This window comes from Leucoraja erinacea, chromosome 10 (assembly GCF_028641065.1).
Source record: "Leucoraja erinacea ecotype New England chromosome 10, Leri_hhj_1, whole genome shotgun sequence".
In the NCBI taxonomy this organism is placed as follows: Eukaryota; Metazoa; Chordata; class Chondrichthyes; order Rajiformes; family Rajidae; genus Leucoraja; species Leucoraja erinaceus.
In genome coordinates this window covers 22,693,563-22,712,040 of record NC_073386.1, presented here as the reverse complement: position 1 = coordinate 22,712,040, position 18,478 = coordinate 22,693,563, and the positions used below count along the sequence as shown (strand labels likewise).

The 18,478-nt window shown below is 44.4% G+C and overlaps 1 protein-coding gene across 2 annotated transcripts; it reads right to left on the bottom strand.

Annotated features, from left to right (window-relative positions):
• Positions 1-1,773: 1,773 nt before the first annotated feature.
• Positions 1,774-17,668, bottom strand: tmem69 (transmembrane protein 69). 2 transcript variants are annotated; one of them, XM_055641705.1, is made up of 3 exons: positions 17,507-17,668; positions 14,326-14,386; positions 1,774-3,466 (listed from the first exon to the last, which is right to left on the bottom strand). In XM_055641705.1, exons 1-3 carry the CDS (start codon positions 17,629-17,631, stop codon positions 2,756-2,758), a joined length of 897 nt encoding a protein of 298 aa, XP_055497680.1. In that variant the 5' UTR covers positions 17,632-17,668; the 3' UTR covers positions 1,774-2,755. The 2 variants fall into 2 exon arrangements, with proteins under 2 accessions (XP_055497680.1, XP_055497681.1); XM_055641706.1 differs by lacking the exon at positions 17,507-17,668 and adding an exon at positions 14,533-14,696.
• Positions 17,669-18,478: the final 810 nt, after the last annotated feature.

Genomic DNA, 18,478 nt, shown 5'->3' with positions numbered 1-18,478 from the left:
AATCTATTCACCCTAGCATTTGGTATTTCCATCCAGGGAAAAATACTGACCATCTATCTAGCTGTATCCTCAAAACCTGGACCAACTGGCTATAATATTCATGGGCATCTTCAACCTTTATTACAGTCTGAGATCGCCACCTGCTTTAAAAGGATGCCCATAATACTAGTGCCCAGGAAAAGCAAGGTGACATGCCTCGGCGACTGCCAACTGGTGGCACTTAAGTCCATAATGATGGAAGTGCTCCAAGAGATTTTGATGCAAATCAATTCCTGCCTCAGTAATTACTTGAATCCACTGCCACAACAAATCACTAGAGGGTGCAATCTTCCTGGCTTTCCACTCTGCAGTGGACCACTTGAACAAATGAACACCAATAACAGCTCGGCGCTCATTACCATCATCCTTCCCAAGCTCATTGTCAAACTCAGGGAATTGAGTCTCTGCTTCTCCCCATGCAACTGGTCCTCAACTTCTTCATCGGCAGATCTGTCAGCATGGATTAGCAATATCTTCTTTTCATTGACCATTAGCTGAGGGGTACCTTAGCACTGCCAGCACAGTCTCCTGCTCTGCTCTCTCTATATCCAGGGCAGTATAACCAGTAACAGTTCCACACCATCTTTAAATTAGTTGACAATTCCGTCGAATAATAGATAATGATAAGTCAGAAAACAGGAGGGAGATAAATCATCTGGTTTAATATACCAGAATAACAATCATGCTCTCAATGTAAACAAACAGACCCTCACCACTGTGGCCATGCTCTCATCTGCCTGCTACCATCAGGAAGAAGGTACAGGTGCCGGAGAACTATTGCCTCCAGGTGTGAGAACAGCTTCCTCCAACCGTCAGGTTCTTGAACCATTCCGCAAAACCCTAAATATAATCTTATCTCAGCACCAAACCATTACACACTTTTGGGCAAAGTGCTGGGGTAACTCAGCAGGTCAGGCAGTATCTCTGGATGTTTTGATGTTTTGAGTCGTGACTCTCTGCTACGTTACATACTTTTCTCTGCACGCTTTGTTTTTTGCTGTATCATAGTCTAGTTTACTTAAAATAACTGATCATTTATTGTATATTTATTTTTGTTATTGCTACATCTAATGTGGCTGTAAAGCTGCAGCAAGTAAGGATGTCATTGTTCTAGTTCATATCCAGTACATTTACCATATAAACGCTCCTGAATCTTAAATGTGATATTATTCCACCACTCTCCATCTTCAATCGGTGGATTTTAATAAAATTACTAGACTGAGGCTCAGACTAAATCAAAACACAAATCTGGATAGCAATAAACTATTAACAAATAGGTTTGTGAACAAAATTATTTGGAGTAATTACAAGTTTTGAAATGCTAAACTTTTTTTTTATCCACCATACTCTGCTAAAACTTTCAGATTCATCCTTAGAGTACCCACTCATCTAATGGATTGTCAAAGTTTTAGCTCGGTATTTAGACTAACTTCAGTCTCTGAGTTGATATGGAAAAATAGCTTCATGAATATAGAAATGTCTAATAAATAACTTGAACAAATCATACCACCGTCCCCACACGGGAAGTCCCAAATAAGGTTGACCATTGTCAATCACTGATGAAATCCAGAATTCTTCAGTTTATTGATCTCTACTAGCTACACAGCTTTTGGTCCAGATCTCCAGATCCTTTCTTGTTCCTTCACCTCTTTGAATGCCTGGGTTAAGAATGAATTGCTGCTGCACTATTTGTGGCGTGAGAGATGCAGGTGCATTACTTTTTTAAATGGGGTGGCATATCAGCTACCACGCAGACTTAACAAACCAAGGGCTTAGTCAAATACCCAGGACGATTGGAGACCAAGTTCTCTGGCACAGATTTGGCACGTTTATGTTTTCATGTCCACATGTGATCTTGCCTGCACCCCTCATTTTTCCTCTTCCACTGCTTCAGTCCCATCATCTCTGACCACCTCCACTCTTCCCCATCGCGCCCTCAGCAGCTGTATAGGCCTACCTCTCTGTATAGGTCTATCAAACCTCTCCCAGAAAATGTCTGGGGAATGCTCCAACAACAGAATGGCACTACATGATATCAGCAGATTGCAGTCTCTGTGTGTTTTGCCGGTGGGATGGTGGTTCCTTATGCATGATTTCCCAGCTGATAGCCAGATTTAATTTGCAGAAGCAGGAACATCTCACTCAGCTGCCATTATCCCTCAGCATAAAAACATATCCTAAATGTATAGGCTTCTATCTCCCAGGCTCCTTTTAAACTACAATGAATATTTTAGTTTAGTACATCATTAATGTAACTTTTTTATTTTTAGATCCTGATGTGCAAATATTGGCCAAACTTTAATGTTAGTTATATCCAGTTTTATAAATAATTTACTTAAAAAGTGGATTGCATCCAGTAATCAAAACACCAATGAATTATCTCATAAGACCAAATTATACTTTAACATAAAGAATTCTGTCCAGGATAAATTGGTTCACTTATAAATCTATTTTCTTCTTTGTTTGATGATGTTTTCATCAACTTTTTGCATTGTCAGTAAATAAGACTTAAAACTCAAAAAGGATTACAAATGCTGATAAAACCAACTTTAGATTTCAGATTTTCATCCTGCCCTAAACATTATATAGGCATGAATTATTTGTTAATCCTCTCATCTGGATTTATTTTGTACATGATCGTTTATTTGAATTAAGAAGACAAATTCTCTACAGTTACCCAATTTGAAGAAACAATAATATTGACTTCCCTTTAAATTTATTTTTCATTTGAAACTAACTTTTTCTCAGGATATGTATTTTTTACTATTATTAAAGCAACCAAAGAGAATGTTGCTACCACAGTCAGCACTGTTCGAAGTGCTCTAAACCAATTTGGATAACCTGGGAGTAAGTTTAAGTCATAATGTAACGCTATACCAAGACCCATGATAACCAAAATAGCTGCCTCTGTGAGATTGTCATGAAAGAGTAGGGCTATCCAGGCAAATAAAGAAGGAACCAAACTGTTTCCCAGATTCAGCCAGTCAGGTTTTGCAGGGCTGTTTTCTGGAATTGAAAATCCCCACCGTACCCCTCCAAGAAAGGACAGTATTGATGCTCCATATGCTATTTGGGCAAAAGCTACTTCAGGGAAATATGTTTCCGTAACGGCCATGATCAGAGGAGCCGAGACAAAAGGAATTAATCCACCACAACCAAGATAGAGGGCAGCTTTGGGACTGTTCTTCAGTTCTTTAAAGTCATATCTTATCAAGTCTAATTCACGTTTCTCTGGTTCCTGTACTTTCTTCATCTTGGATGCTTGAGAGGACACATGAAAAGAGTTCATCTGAATTCGGGAAGTTGCTGATCTTTCGAGGCACTTAATGTTTTGGTGCAAGGGAATTCTTTGCATATAAGGCATTAATAAATGATGGGTAGTGATTTTTCTCGATTCATTTGGAAACCATGATGTCAATTTCTCAATCTGGAATACACAGCAAAAATAATAATTAAAATTAGTACATGTTATTGTTTGGCTGCAAAACGTGAATCCAAAATTCATGGTGAACTTTAAAAACAAATCTCAATCGTCCTCAAACTAGGTTTGCAGAAAAAAACATTGTTTTCTGAATTAAATATAGAACACATTTTTCAGAATTAAAAACTATAAATAATCAGTTTCACACATGGAATTGCTCAATACTGTTTCTGTGGACGACTGAAAGTTCAACGGACTGAATTAACAAATTTATCGACTTTTGGTTCGGTTTGCTGGGTAATTAATAAATAACAAAAATCATTAATCAAATATACAAGCACTAGAAGTGTTTCCATACACATCAAAACTGTACCATTGGAAGCTAAAGGAAGAACTAAAATAGACTGTTTCATGTTTCCCCACAATTGGTCACGTACAGCTTGAACTCATGCAAGTTCCCAAGGTTACACCTTTCATCTGGGGGGGGGGGGGGGAAAGGGGGGGGGGGGGGGGAGGCGAGTGGCGCCATGGTAGAGTTGCTGCCCTACAGCGCCAAATGTGCAGGTTCGTAGAATAATTGGCTTCTGTAAATTGCCCCTAATGTGTAGGATGCAAAACTGGAATAGCATAGAACTAGTAGTGTAAGGGTGGTTGTTGGTTGGTGCAGACTCGGTGGGCTGCAGCGCCTGTTTCCATGCTGTATCTCCAAATGAAAGTGAATGGAATTGAAGGCACAGTGGCGCAGTGGTAGAGTTGCTGCCTTACACCGCTAGAGACCCGTGTTCGACCCTGACTACAGGTGCTGTCCAAACAGAGTTTGTATATTTTCCCTGTATATGTTCCCACGCTCCAAAGATGTAAAGATTTGCAGGTTAATTGGCTTTGGTAAAAAATTGTAAATTGTCCCTAGTGTGTAGGATAGCGCCAGTGTACTGGGTGATCACTGTTAGCACGGACTTGTTGGGACGAAGGGCCTGTTTTTATGCTGTATCTCATTGTGACCATAAGTTGCTCATTGTGAAAACATGTTCAGCAAGGTGAATGAATGTGTTAATGGAGAGAAACTGGTCCTCTGTTCAAGGAAGAAGCTGATTTCCATTATATATTTCTTGTATGTGATGGAGGTTTTGAGGAATAAAACATCCAGGGCAAAGATGAAGCGGATGGACTAGCAAAAGGATGGAGCTCAAATAGGTATAATGGGTGTAAGTGGGAAGGGACACGACTCGGGGGAAAACATTTATTTGAGTCCAGGTCGGAAGAAATCGGTTTCATTACAGGGTGCGTGCAAGCTGAAACAATATATCTGTCTGCACAGTTCTGGCTAAGCATCTGCAATATTTCCACGAATAGTAGTTCTACTCAATGATCAAAAATCTGTAGCCTCCTTTTGCTCTGGTATTTTATTTAAATCAATAATATTTTATTATTAATGTTTAATGTTTTATGTGTCATTCCTAACTGTCACTACAGGTGCACAACCTTTTATCCGAAGATCCAAATAACGAAAACCTCCGAATAGCGACATTTTTTCAGTCCTTGAAAAAAGGTCCTTGAAAACGTTCACCGAGGGTGGCCCGCAGAGGTGATAGCGGAACCTCCAGTCGGTCCTTGAAGAAAGGGGAACTAAATCCCCATTCATAAAAGAGAAGGTGAGGGTATATTGCGCGGAAGGGTTAATAATTGACAATATGCTGCTGTCTGCCCGCTGAGTTTAAAAGTTCCCACGGTAGACACGATACACAGTGTATCGTGAGTCTTGCGTGGGAATTTTTTAACTCAGCGGGCAGGGAGCAGCAAATTGTCGCTCCCTTCAGTTTCACCCCACCTACACCCCTCTGCTTCCCGGCCATGTGTGTGACCCCTTCCCTCCCCTCTCCAGCTCCCCGCTCATTGCACCGGCGTGGGGGCTTTGCACTGTCTTCACGTCGGCAATGCAAGTCACCAGAGACGTCAGGACCAACGGGACACCGACCCCCCAGGCCCACTGCAAGCATGGAGATCCCAGAGACCCACAGCCAGCAGCAGTCCAGCCCCGCTCCAACTCCAGAGGAAAACTGCAAACTAGCGGGAGAAATCGGGACCACCAGAAGCCGCTCCCCGATGGGCTGCTACGGCGACAAGTGGCAGTTCGCCCACAGCCCGAGCTGCGCCCTCTCATCGGGACACCGACCCCCAGGCCCACTGCAAGCACGGAGATCCCAGAGCAGCAACTCCAGCCTAGCCCCATTCCAACTCCAGAGGGGCAGCTGCTGCTGGTGTGCAAGGTGCGTCTTGTTCTTGGGGTGGCGCAGCTCGGGCTGTGGGCGAACTGCCACTTGTCGCCGTAGCGGCCCATCGGGGAGCGGATTCCTCTGGAGTTGGAGGGGGAGGGGGGTATTGTGCTGTTTGATCACCCCCTGCTATCCCAGGGACAGGGAGACAGGACGTTCACCGAGGGCGGCCCGCAGAGGTGACAGCGGAACCTCCGGTCGGTCCTCGACGAAAGGGGAACTAAATCCCCATTCATAAAAGAGGTGAGGGTACATTGCGCGGGAGAGTAGGAATCCCAAGACAAAGTTGAGTGAGCGTTCACCGAGGGTGGCCCGCAGAGGTGACAGCGGAACCTCGGGTCGGTCCTGGAAGAAAGGGGAACTAATTCACCTTCATAAAAGAGAAGTGGAGGGTATATTGCCCGGGAGGGTATATCGCCTACCTGGAAGAAACCAGACATTTTTGGCGCCTCTGCTGCACACGGATATAAGAGTGTGAAAATGTCGCCTTAAGCCGCCTTAGGGCATGTAGCCCCGCTAGGGTGACATGAGTGCGGGAGGTGATTCAATGCTGAGGTCACATTTACAAATTCAGGAATTCATTCAACACACTGCATTTCATACAGACATTTATTCTGCAAGAAAAAACTCCATTGAAGACTGAAACTCGCGACCGAGGAACTGCCGGGATCAAGGCGCAAACTCGCGACCTTGCGGATATGAGCCGGGCACTCTACCACCGAGCCAGCCATTAAAATCTACGCTAAAAAATTTCCATTCCGAAGACCGACAAATTCCAAATTACGAAAAGTGTCTGGTCCCAAGGCTGTCGGATAAAAGGTTGTGCACCTGTATATGTCGTTGTCACTTGCAGGCAGAGCACCAAGGCAAATTCCTTGTATGTGAATACTTGGCCAATAAACTTCATTCATTCATTTTCTCTCTTAACTAACCACCTCATCATTTGGCTATTTCCCCACCGCTCTGACCCACTTTTCATAGCTTTTACAATTTTTTTAGTTCTCTCAGACGAACTGAGCCTATCAACCAGGTGGTTTCAACAAGTTTATCTTCATTTCACCCCTGACTCTCAACCCCATCAGTGATAGTCTGTTTGCCTAATCTATGCCTCCACAATTCTCTCTGCAACTTAAAGCTAATTGGCTTTCTCACTTTCCCGTTCTGACAAAGGGTTTATGACCTGTAACTGTTTCTTTCTCCACAGATGTTGCCCGAGTATTTTCCCTTAGGAAGAAACCTATGCCATATGTTTTCATTTCCTAGTCCAGGGGGAAGATGCTACTTCAATTGCTAAATTAATCCTGAACAACAATCACAGGTCCTAATCTTCAAATATTTTATTCCTTAATCAGCCAAATGCTGTGCACACTCTGAAGATGATAGTGAATTTCATAATTGATGCCTGCTTTCATTGCGAGATGACCCACAAGATATGGGAAGTGATTCTGATTTTGCAGCCCTTCGCTGGTCAGAGAGCAGTTTGTGTTTACCAACCGGGAGCAGGTTGGTAAAGATCCTTACAGATGTCAAATCCATCCTGCCTCAGTGAAGAGGTTGACAATAACATGGTGCTTGGCCTCTGAGCATGCGCAAATGGAAGATTGTCCACATGCTGCACTTAGTCAAATAGCTTCCTGTTAGCTCTGCAGTTAACTTCATTCAGGTGGCGACGAGGTACAGTACTGTAGCAAGTAAGATTTTTAAAATGGACACTATTTAAAAAATGGCTGGGTGATAACACAACCTTGTTTGACACTGGTCTACGTTGAGATTCCCTCCGCTGTAGACCCACTGGTAACAACCATGTCATACATACCATCATGAAGCAAAATTAAGATTTAAATTAATTTCTGTGGGCAGCCAAAACGAAGCCATTCCAAATGATGGAGTAAAAGGCTTTATTAAGATCTAAACAATCAATATATAGTAATTTGTGTAATTCCCTCTATATCTCTTGTATTTCTAATGCAGTGAGGATCATATTCATGTGCCTCTGGATGGACAGAATCCATAACTATTTATGGAGCACATCTCATAATGCATGGACATTTACTATTGATCATGAGATGATAATCATATAGAAACTTGTCTTCCTTCCCTAGCCCAGGGGTCAGTCATCCCCAATTACTGAAGCAGTTCTGATCAGCAATCTTCATCAGACCAGACAAAGAACCAGAGTACCCCATGGGCTTTCTGACTGTTCCACACTAGGCTGTTCATTTGCAACTGAACAAATGAATCAGCATTGATTACATAGTTCTCTGCTGCTCCAGACAATCTAAATCTTGGAATCAGCTTCCATAATTAAATTACTGGTGGTCTGCACTTAACCACACCTAATGCCGTAGAATTTCTTCCAATCTATGGGCATAAACTTCTGTTAAGCAAGATTTTCATTGTCCTATCTGGGACACATGACAATAAATTCCCTTGACTTGACTTGTCTGTGATAGAACTAACATTACAATGGTGAAGTATGCTCTTCAGCTACCATTTAAAAACTTTGCATCCTGATTATTTCAACTGGACCTACACTTAGATACATAGACAATAGGTGCAGGAGTAGGCCATTCGGCCCTTCGAGCCAGCACCGCCATTCAATGTGATCATGGCTGATCATCCACAATCAGTGTCCCGTTCCTGCCTTCTCCCCATACCCCTTGATTCCACTAGCCCTAAGAGCTCTATCCAACTCTTTTGAATGCATCCAGTGTATCGGCCTCCACTGCCTTCTGAGGCAGAGAATTCCACAAATTCGCAAATCTCTGTGTTTAAAAAAGTTTTTCCTCATCTCAGTTCTAAATAGCCTATCCCTTATTCTTAAACTGTGGCCCCTGGTTCTGGACTCCCCCAACATCGGGAACATGGTTCCTTCATCTAACGTGTCCAATCCCTTAATAATTTTATATTTTTATAAGAATCCCTCTCATCCTTCTAAATTCCAGTGAATACAAGCCCAATCATTCCATTGTTTCATCATATGACAGTCCTGCCATCCCAGGAATTAACCTTGTGAACCTACGCTGCACTCCCTGAATAGAAAACATGTCCTTCCTCAAATTAGGAGATCTAAATTGTAAAGGAGTTAAGTCTGACACACTGTAACTTTACTGAGTCTTTAATAAAGGCACATGTCAAACACGTCCCAGTATTGACTGCATCTAGTCTTCAGGCGTACTGGAACCAAGGGAGGAGCAAGAGGATAAATATCACAGTTATACTGAGATGACTGGGAGTAGTTAGTGGTATTGAGGTAGCTCCATTATAGGTTGCATGCATAAACCATCTACATCCTTTCTCTTAGAAATCTAAAATTGAAGTTATAACAGTGGCAGTGTGATTATACAACACATGCAAATTTAAACAAAATCACCGTAGCGGTCAGGAGGTTTGACAACCCGACCCGAGCATGTGCGTATAGCACCATCACCCTCCCCACCAGATAGAAGAGGAGGCGGAGCAGTAGCAGCCGGGAAGGAGAAAGTCGGCGGAGACCCAACCGGGAATGCGGGAGGTGACCCAACCGGCACAGGTGATCCAGGAGGAGGAGACGGGGGAGAAGGAGGAGAAGGAGAACGAGCAGGAGGAGATCATCTGCCCGAAACCAGGAAGCGCAGAGGGAGAACGCGGCAAGCGAACTGACCGGGGCATGCAGGGAGCTGTGGGGTAATTAGTAATGACAGGCTTGAAACGCAACGGAGGAGCGTAGGGATCCGCAGGAGGAGGCAGAGGCTCGTTAACGGCCAACAGGTGCTGGCGGCTCCGGCGGTAGACAGTTCCATCAAAGTCCACCAGGTAAGATCTCGGGGAAGTGTCCACACCAACAACGGTTGCGAGTCGGGAGAATCCGGTGGCTGTCTGCATGCGTTGAGAGCAGGCGGCAGGACTTGTTGTGAGAGCGGCGCTGTACCTCGTGCTTGTGAGCAATCCGTTGCTGAACGGCGGCAGGCTGGAGGACCTTGGGCACCAGGGATTGTTGGGCGATCGGCATCGGTGGGGGAAGCACGCGGGACATCAGACGCTGGGCAGGGGATCGCATGGTAGGGTCCCGTGAAATGTTGCGAAGGTTTAGTAGACCCAGGTAGAAGTCACCATTGGAGAGACAAGACTGCTCGAGCAAATTCTTGGCACTGCGGACAGCTCGCTCGGCCAGGCCGTTGCTCTACGGGTATTCGGGGCTGCTGGTATAGTGAGTGAAGTTCCACTTCACAGCGAAAGCCTGGAATTCTGCACTGGCGAACTGACGGCCGTTGTCGGTCTGCAAGCGGACCGGGGACCTGAAGGTAGCAAAGTGTCTGCGCAGCTTACTGATAACCATTTCAGAGGTGATAGCAGGGAGAAGGTCCACTTCGAACCAGTTGGAGTATGAATCAACCAACACCAGGTAGTGCTTGCCTCGCCATTCGAATATGTCAGCAGCCAGCGAGGTCCAGGGCATAGCAGGAGCAGGCTGCTGCAGAAGTGGCTGGCGCTGCTGATGTGGGGCAAGAGTGTTGCAATCAGGACAGGAGGCTACTCGGGCTTTAATGTACTTGGCCATGCCAGGCCAATAGTATTGTTCTTGGGCATGTGAGACGGTGGCATCGGCTCCGGGATGCCCCATGTGGGCAGCGTTGTAGTACAAGTCGTATAGGGAGGCAGGGACGACCACCTTGTGACCCTTGATGATGATGCCGTCCCGGAGCACAAGCTCGTCGCGGACCAGAAAGAAAGGGTGGGCACCCGCAGGCAGTGAGGTGCGTCTGCTGGGCCACCCCCGCTGGATGACAGCTGCGAGCTGTTGCAGGTCGGGGTCGTTGGCGGTGTGCTCAACCAGGCACTGCAGCTGCTTAGAGGGAACAAAGTTGACATTGAGTACCTGCAGATCCTCCTGCTCGTAGGGGTGCCTGTCACAGGAGGACCGGGGGGCCCAGGACAGCGCGTCAGCCACATGCATCTCGGTGCCCCTCTTGTACACGATCAGAAAGTCAAACCGCTGGAGCTGTAGCATCTAGCGATGTGGATAGGCTTATTGAGGATGGTCACCAAGGGTTGATGATCCATCTCGACGGTGAACCTGGTACCGAAAAGGAAGTCCTTGAACTTGGAGCAGGCGAATACAACCGCAAGAAGCTCCTTCTCGATTTGTGCATAGCGCTGCTCAGTGTCTGTCATGGTACGCGAGGCATAAGAAATGGGCTGCAGCGAGCCGTCATCATGGAGTTGCAGGCAGGCAGCACCGAGTCCAAAGCGGGAAGCATCACACGTAACTACAATTGGACGTTGCAGATCAAAAAACTTGAGAGTCGGTGTGCTAATCAGCTTTGTTTTGAGAAGGTCGAAAGCCTGCTGGTGTTGGGGAAACCAGGACCAGGCAATGTCTTTTTTCATCAGTTGCCTCAGGGGAGCGCTCAACTCGCTGAAGTCGGGGATGAACTTTCCCAAATAGTTGACCATGCCCAGGAAACGCTGCAGGCTGGTCACGTCGGTCGGGGCAGGCAGCTCGGAGATAGCGTTGGTCTTCTGCGGATCAGGTTTCAGTCCGTGGGCTGTGAAGATGTGGCCAACATAGGATACTTCAGCTACACGGAACTTGCACTTTGACAGGTTCAGTTTTAAGTTGATCTGGCGAGCGCGATCTAGAATCCGTCGGAGGTTGTGGTCGTGCTCAGCAGCATTTTTCCCATAAACCAGGATGTCATCCACGATAATGGCACACGGCAGGCCGGCAAACAGTTGCTCCATGGAGCGTTGAAACACTTCGCTAGCAGAGTTGATGCCGAATGGCATCCGCAAAAATTTGAATCTTCCGAAGGGGGTGCCAAAAGTGGTTAAGTCTGAGGAGTGTTTGTCTAGAGGTATTTGCCAGAATGAGCTCCTGGCATTAAGGACAGAGAACACCGTGGCCTGACCGACCTGGGCAGCAACATCTTCTACAGTCCTCATGGGGTAATGAGGACGTCTTATTGCCAGATTTAAGTCTTTGGGGTTGATGCACACCCGTATCTCGCTCTTACCCTTATTCATGGTGGCGACCATGGTGGAGACCCAGTCGGTGGGTTCGCTGACAGCTTCAAGCACTCCCATGTCAACCATGTTCTTCAGCATGGATTCGACCTTGCCCTTCATGGCAAATGACACCCTGTGTGGAGCACGGACCACTGGTACAACCGACGGGTCAGTTGCGATCTTGTATACAAGGGACAGCTTACCCAGTTCATCATCGAATAGGTCAGGGTACTCGGAGAGTGGATTCAGCATCACCCGCACTTCGTGGACAGTATGGTCAAAGGACACCAGCCCGAGATCCTGACACGCCTGATTGTTCAACAGAGTCACACAGTCACAGTCAAGAATGAAAAACGACAGGTCACGCGAAGATTTCTTCAGCACACAGTGGAAGGTGGCCCTCCCCACAGGTTTTAGCTCCTCTCTCCCATAAGCACACAATATGGAGCGATCAGCCGTTAACAGCTCATTATTCCTTATCTTCCTGAACAGGGATGTTGACATAACATTCACCTTCGCCCCCGTGTCCAGCTTAGCAGTGAAGGATTTGTTGTTGACAGTGACAAGCACAGAAGGATCGGGGAGGCGAGATTGATTATGAAGGAGAGAATAAACACTGGCATCTCCCATGGAAATATTGGGCTCAGAGTCGAGGGCAGTGTCGACAGAAGACTGGGAACCGAATTCGTTATCAACTTGTTGAAGGTTGTTTAAAACTTGTCTGGGAGCTGGAGGAACGTTCCCACGGGAGCGACAGGCAGCTGAGAAATGGTTCATCTTCTTACAGAAATTACAAGCTTTTGCCAAATGCTGGGCACTGCGACTGCATAGAGTGGACATAATTGCAGTTGGGGCACTTCTTGACAAGCGGGACCCCAGCGGCATAAGTCAGCCGCGGTGCAGGGCGAACGTTGTCTTGCTTGCGACGGGGCATAGCAACACCAGTCAGATTAATAGCCCGATTGTCAGATCCCCTCTGCCCATGTAGCGGGGCAACCACCTCAGCTATTCGGCATGCATGCATAGCCTCAGTCAGAGTGAGATCCGGTCTTCGCAGCAGCTCCGTTCGTAGTTTCTGATCAAGCATGTCGGTGACCAAAATATCTCTGGTGAGCTGATCACGCATGTTCTCGAAACGGCACCGTTGAGCAAGGCAGCGCAGGTCAGCAATAAAACATTCAACAGGTTTATCAGGCTGCTGTTTCCTTGTAAAGAATCTAGCCCGCTCCAATATACGGTTGGAGGTCAAGTCACAAATCTCCGCAAACTTGCGTAAGAGACATACCAGGTCGTTGGCAGATTCCGCCGGCTCGACGACCGACCTGGTCGTTGTCATCCAGGACCGCTGGATTGTAAGTGAAAGCCTGAGCTCGCTTCATAGCATCGGGACCGGCAAGGTTCAGCAGGAGTGAGGCTTTGACCGCATCATGGTCGTTTCGGTGCACGATGTTGATGAAGTGGTTGTAGTCCATCATAAAAGTAGCCCATCGCTCCGCAATGTCAGCGTCAGAGACATTAGGGGAGAGGGCTTGCGGCACGGGAGAATCATTGCATAAATGCCATGGTGGAGGGAAATAGGGGGAATTAAACACTAGTCGGCGAAAACTAGGAGCAAATAAAACCCGATCCAAAACAGGAGGCGTGCGTTTAACTTACTGACACCATGTAAAGGAGTTAAGTCTGACACACTGTAACTTTACTGAGTTTTTAATAAAGGCACATGTCAAACACGTCCCAGTACTGACTGCATCGAGTCTTCAGGCGTACTGGAACCAAGGGAGGAGCAAGGGGAAGATATCACAGTTATACTGAGATGACTGGGCGTGGTTAGTGGTATTGAGGTAGCTACATTATAGGTTGCATGCATAAACCATCTACAAAAACTGCACGCAATATTCTAGGTGTGGTCTCACCAGGGTCATGTGGAACTTCAGAAGGACTTCTTTGCTCCTATACTCCTCTCATTATGAAGGCCAACATGCCATTGGCTTTCTTTACTGCCTGTTCTAAACTGCTTGCAATACTTTTTTTGTTTTTATTTCAACATAACTCTGTAATCAGTTTCATACCTATTGCTAAAATATTATATAAACAATTGCATCATGGTAGATGGGAACTCTGCAGCTCTTTCTCCAAATGCCTGTTAAACCAAAGGTTCCCATCACCTTCAGTTTTGAAACTCCCTTCTACCTTTTACCAATCCCGATTAAGTAGTTTGTTACATTAAAAAATATTGTGTTGATTTCTTTGTTGTTTAGAGACAAGAAATACTTTTCTTCAGGAAGCAAGAGAGCAAATCATAATCTAAAACTCTGACAAATCATACTTATATGCTGTGTTACTGCTAAGTTTTATCCCATCTGCTTTATTTTGAAATTGACTATTTCCCAGTGTATGTTTATTCTGCAACATAAAGGTTCTGCAGTTTCAGTTTGGTTGATTTGTTAATATCTTTTTTATTCAATTGTTCACACATTTATGAGTTAATATTATACCTGTATTCTGCTGCATTGTCATTGAAAAAGTTGCATACTTTAACATAACTCTGAAATCCAGTCTGTGTTGTGCTGACAGTTCTGTTCTTGAAACTTTTTTAACACTTACTTTCTTGGTTGTTTGGAAACATCTCTGCATCAAAGAAACAAACATGTTGAGTCCTGGACACCTGCAGAAATGAAATGAAATCTTAATGTGTCTCTCCAATTAGACAATAGACAATGGGTGCAGGAGTAGGCCTTTTGGCCCTTCGAACCAGCACTGCCATTCAATATGATCATGGCTGATCATCCACAATCAGTACCCCGTTCCTACCTTCTCGCCACATCCGCCGACTCCGCTATCTTTAAGAGCTCGCTCTAACTCTCTCTTGAAATCATCCAGAGAATTGGCCTCCACTGCCTTCTGAGGCAGAGAATTCCCACAGATTCTGGATCTGGTTCTGGATTCCTCTAACATCAGGAACACGTTTCCTGTCCCTAGTTTAAAGATCATTATTCTATAGATGAAAGAATTAAGATTTTTATAAATTGATATTGACAATTTCATAATCATTGATAATAAGCTTCAACTTACTTAACTTTTATCGCCCTAAACGCTTTGATTTTGTACATATTCCCATTACTGATTATCAAAGAGGAAGCAGATCCTCTATTGCTGTTTAATTCTAATATTTAATTAGTTTCCTTTGGTCAAATGGCCCCATCCTGTTCATGATTTATTTTTTGTTCTTACATTGGAATCAGTAACTTTTTGTTTCTATTTCACATTTTGTGCTCATGACTGTATTTTGGGTGCAGGGATGGAATTTTCTCTTGTATTGAATTCATCATGTGGGAAAAATCACAACCAATGATTACAAATATAGCTGCAAGCCATAACTCAACAAAATAATTATATTTAAAAGTAAACAGTCATAGAATTACAGAGCATAAATATAGGCTCTTCATCCCTACTCATCCATGCCAACCAAGTTGTCTCAGTGACCTAGTGCCAATTGCCTGCATTTGGCCCATATCCCTCTTAACTGAGATGCAGTCGATAATGCATCTCAGTGCTGGGCACTTCTTTACTATCTGCTTCGGCTGCCTGGACCTTATCAAATCACGATCTGGCCAGAAAATCAGGGGTTCAGTTGGATGGCTAGGAATTTAATCCAAGTATTAAATATTTTAGAACATGTACTCCCACTGAGTTCAAACAAACAAGAAACAAGAAACAACATCGACAGCCCAAGGCGCAGCTTCATCATTTCATTCTTTTTGCTGAGTTTTGGTCTGGGTCCAAACTTCTTTGGCGTTCATTTAAATTATCTTGGTACTTTAGTACTGATTACTTTTTCTTCCCTTCCCAATATCGCATTTTTTTTGCTTTATGCTTCACATGCTCGCATAGGTTGGCTGTCTTCCTTTGAAGAAAGCCCTGTCAATCTTTTCACATTTTTGTCGGTCTTGATATTGCTACAAAAAAAGCTTTTTAACTGAAGCATTCTTCAGTTCTAGTTTCAATTCTTCTACCTTTCCTTCCAACTTTGTCTGTCAGTTTGTTTTTGTCATTCTGTTTTTGGATGCATCCCGTGCAATAACAGTTCTCTTGACAGCTGCATTTGTACACATAAGCATGATCTACAGCAGGGGTGGGGAACCTTTTCATGTTGGAATGCCGCATTAAGTTAGCTGTAATCTAACAAGGCCGCATCCAAGAAGCTTCAATTAGATATACTTCAAAATGTACAATATTTTGTAAAAATCTAACTACTATGCAGCAACTGTGGAGGGAATTGGACAGTGGACATTTTGGGTCAGGATCTTTATTTGGATTCATGGAGTAGAGTAGTGAGAGCTGGTAGGAGAGGTGAGGAGAAGGGGCAGATCAAGAACTAGCAAATGATAAGTGGATCCAGATTACAATTGGTTGATTTGCAGCAGTAGCCATTCCACCCCTTGTGCCTACATGGACTGTGTCAAGCCACTTTAGAATGCTATACACTCAGCAGGTCAGGAAGCCTTTGTGGAAGATGAAACACAGTTAACATTTCAGACCAAAAAACTGAATATTAAGATGAAGCAAACTTTTGGCTTTCTGCTTCATGGGAGGTTTGTAACCTTCCCGAGCTCACCTTACAACATCTGTATTATGGCCCAGCTGTTAATAGGTAACTGAATCATCCTATCACAACCAGAGAGCAGTGCTGAACTAGTATGTACCTCATTGGTGATCCTTGGACCATCCTTGATCGAACTTTGCTGGCTTTACCTTGCACAAAATGTTATTCCCTTATCTATCTTAACTGTAAATGGCTCAACTGTAGTCATGTTTTGTCTTTCTGCTGACTGATTAGCATACAAAAGCTTTTTACTGTATCTCGGTACACGAGACAATAAACTAAACTAAATGTGTACCACACCAGTCAAACTCCCCATCTATCACTCTCTCGGTATTTTGTCTTTTTTTTCAGCTAATAAAATACAGCGATACAATCAAGCCAAACACAAATATAATAGGTAGAGTAAAAGAACAAAGGAAAAGTTTGCCTGATCATGTTCTATATCCCTCCATTCCCTGACTGTTCACTGTCTGTCAAAGCACCATGAATCGTCTCATCTGGTGAGTGCAACTGATCTCATCAGTGTGGCCGAGATTGATCTTTCCCAGCGCATAATGCATTATTTCAATGGGTGTTACAAATCGCTCTCTGGGCATACTCTATAGATGTGTTAGATCATAAGTGATAGAAATAGAATTAGGCCAATTGGCCCATCAAGTCTACTCTGCCATTCAATCATGGCTGATCTATCTTTCCCTGCTAACCCCATTCTCCTGCCTTCTTCCTATAACCTCTGACAACTGAACTAATCAAGAATCTATCTCCGCATTAAATATATCCACTGACTTGGCCTCCACAGCCTTCTGTAGCAAATAATTCCACAGATTCACCACCCCGTGAGTAAATAAATTCCTCATCTCCTTCCTAAAATAACGTCCTTTAATTCTGAGGTTTTGACCTCTAGTCCTAGACTCCCACTAGTGGAATCGTCCACTCTATCCAAGTTTTCCAGAGCTATCGCAAAGCAGGGACTGTGTCCACCCTGTGAGGATGACTGTTTTTCCTGTGGCCACAAATGCGCTCGCCCAGTGAGCGTAACTGATCTCCCGGGTCACCCAGTGCCTGTAATGGTTCCCTCCTTGGTCATGAGTATCACTGGCCCTTCATTGGGCGTGAACCGGGTTGGTGTCAGGGATCATTCCATGACCGTGAACGAGACGAACGTAAAACGCAAATCCTTACCTCCGCCGATAAAAAAACACTTTCAATTTGCCAAAGAACAAAAGAATATTGCATACACCATTAAAACTCCATCCCCCCCCACACACACACACGTGGAACTCCGAGCAACCTTGGAAGCAACACATTCACCGATGCATACTGCCGCCCGGGTAAACGCACCGGCCGGCAACATCAGAATGAGAGATCGGTTCCGGGCATGGCATTGAGCTGTTGAATTTGCAAGTAATTGTTCAGAAATTAAATTATTGGTAATTTGAATTCTCTTCACTCGTGATAAATTTAGTTGTGAGCCGCAAAGGAAAAACAAAGATTCCTGGGCAGTGATTAGGTTGAGCAGCAGGAGCATTGATAATTTGATAATTTGGGAGATTTGATAATTTGGGAGATTTGCGTCTTGTTTTACTTTGGGCTTTTTTGTTCTCTCATAGATGGACTCAAGATTCTCACTGCTACCTTCAATGTTACTTCTATATTTTGAACTGTCGAGCAAGCCATCCTTGATGCTTAAGAAAACGTTATTTTTCTGGACATTGCTGTAAGATATGTTTTTTTTCATTTTGGTATGTCCCGTTTCAGATTGTCTGCGAAGCAGATACTTAACCAAGAAGCCTCCAAAGAAGTGTTAATTCAACAAATCGTCTTTGATTATTGATTATTGTTGATGAGTGCATGAAGCTGTTTGAATAGTGCTCGAATGGAACCGAACTTCCTTCAACTTCTGAACACCAGCAACTTGAAAAAAAATTGAAAACAAGAAAAGCACATTAAGTGTGCATCAATTCGTTTCCCCAAAAGGTGAAGTCTATTACACCTCACAATTTGCTTCATTATACTTTATACAAATATGGATTTTTTTCCCCCACACCAATTTCCACAAAATTTGAGATGGTTCATTCACTCTTTCCATAGGTTGTAAGTAGCAGTAAACAGTGATCTCCAAAGTGATTGCTTTGGAACCAGGTTACATTTCAG

Bases quoted from the DNA above. Each gene is read 5' to 3' on its own strand.
- tmem69 (XM_055641705.1), bottom strand. From the start codon at position 17,631: ATGTGTTGCTTCCAAGGTTGCTCGGAGTTCCACGTGTGTGTGTGTGGG. The intron at 14,387-17,506 runs GTAAGGATTTGC...TCATTTCTGCAG, and splicing joins GTGTTTTTTTATCGGCGGAG to GTGTCCAGGACTCAACATGT. The intron at 3,467-14,325 runs GTAAGTGTTAAA...TGTGTATTCCAG, and splicing joins GTTTCCAAACAACCAAGAAA to ATTGAGAAATTGACATCATG.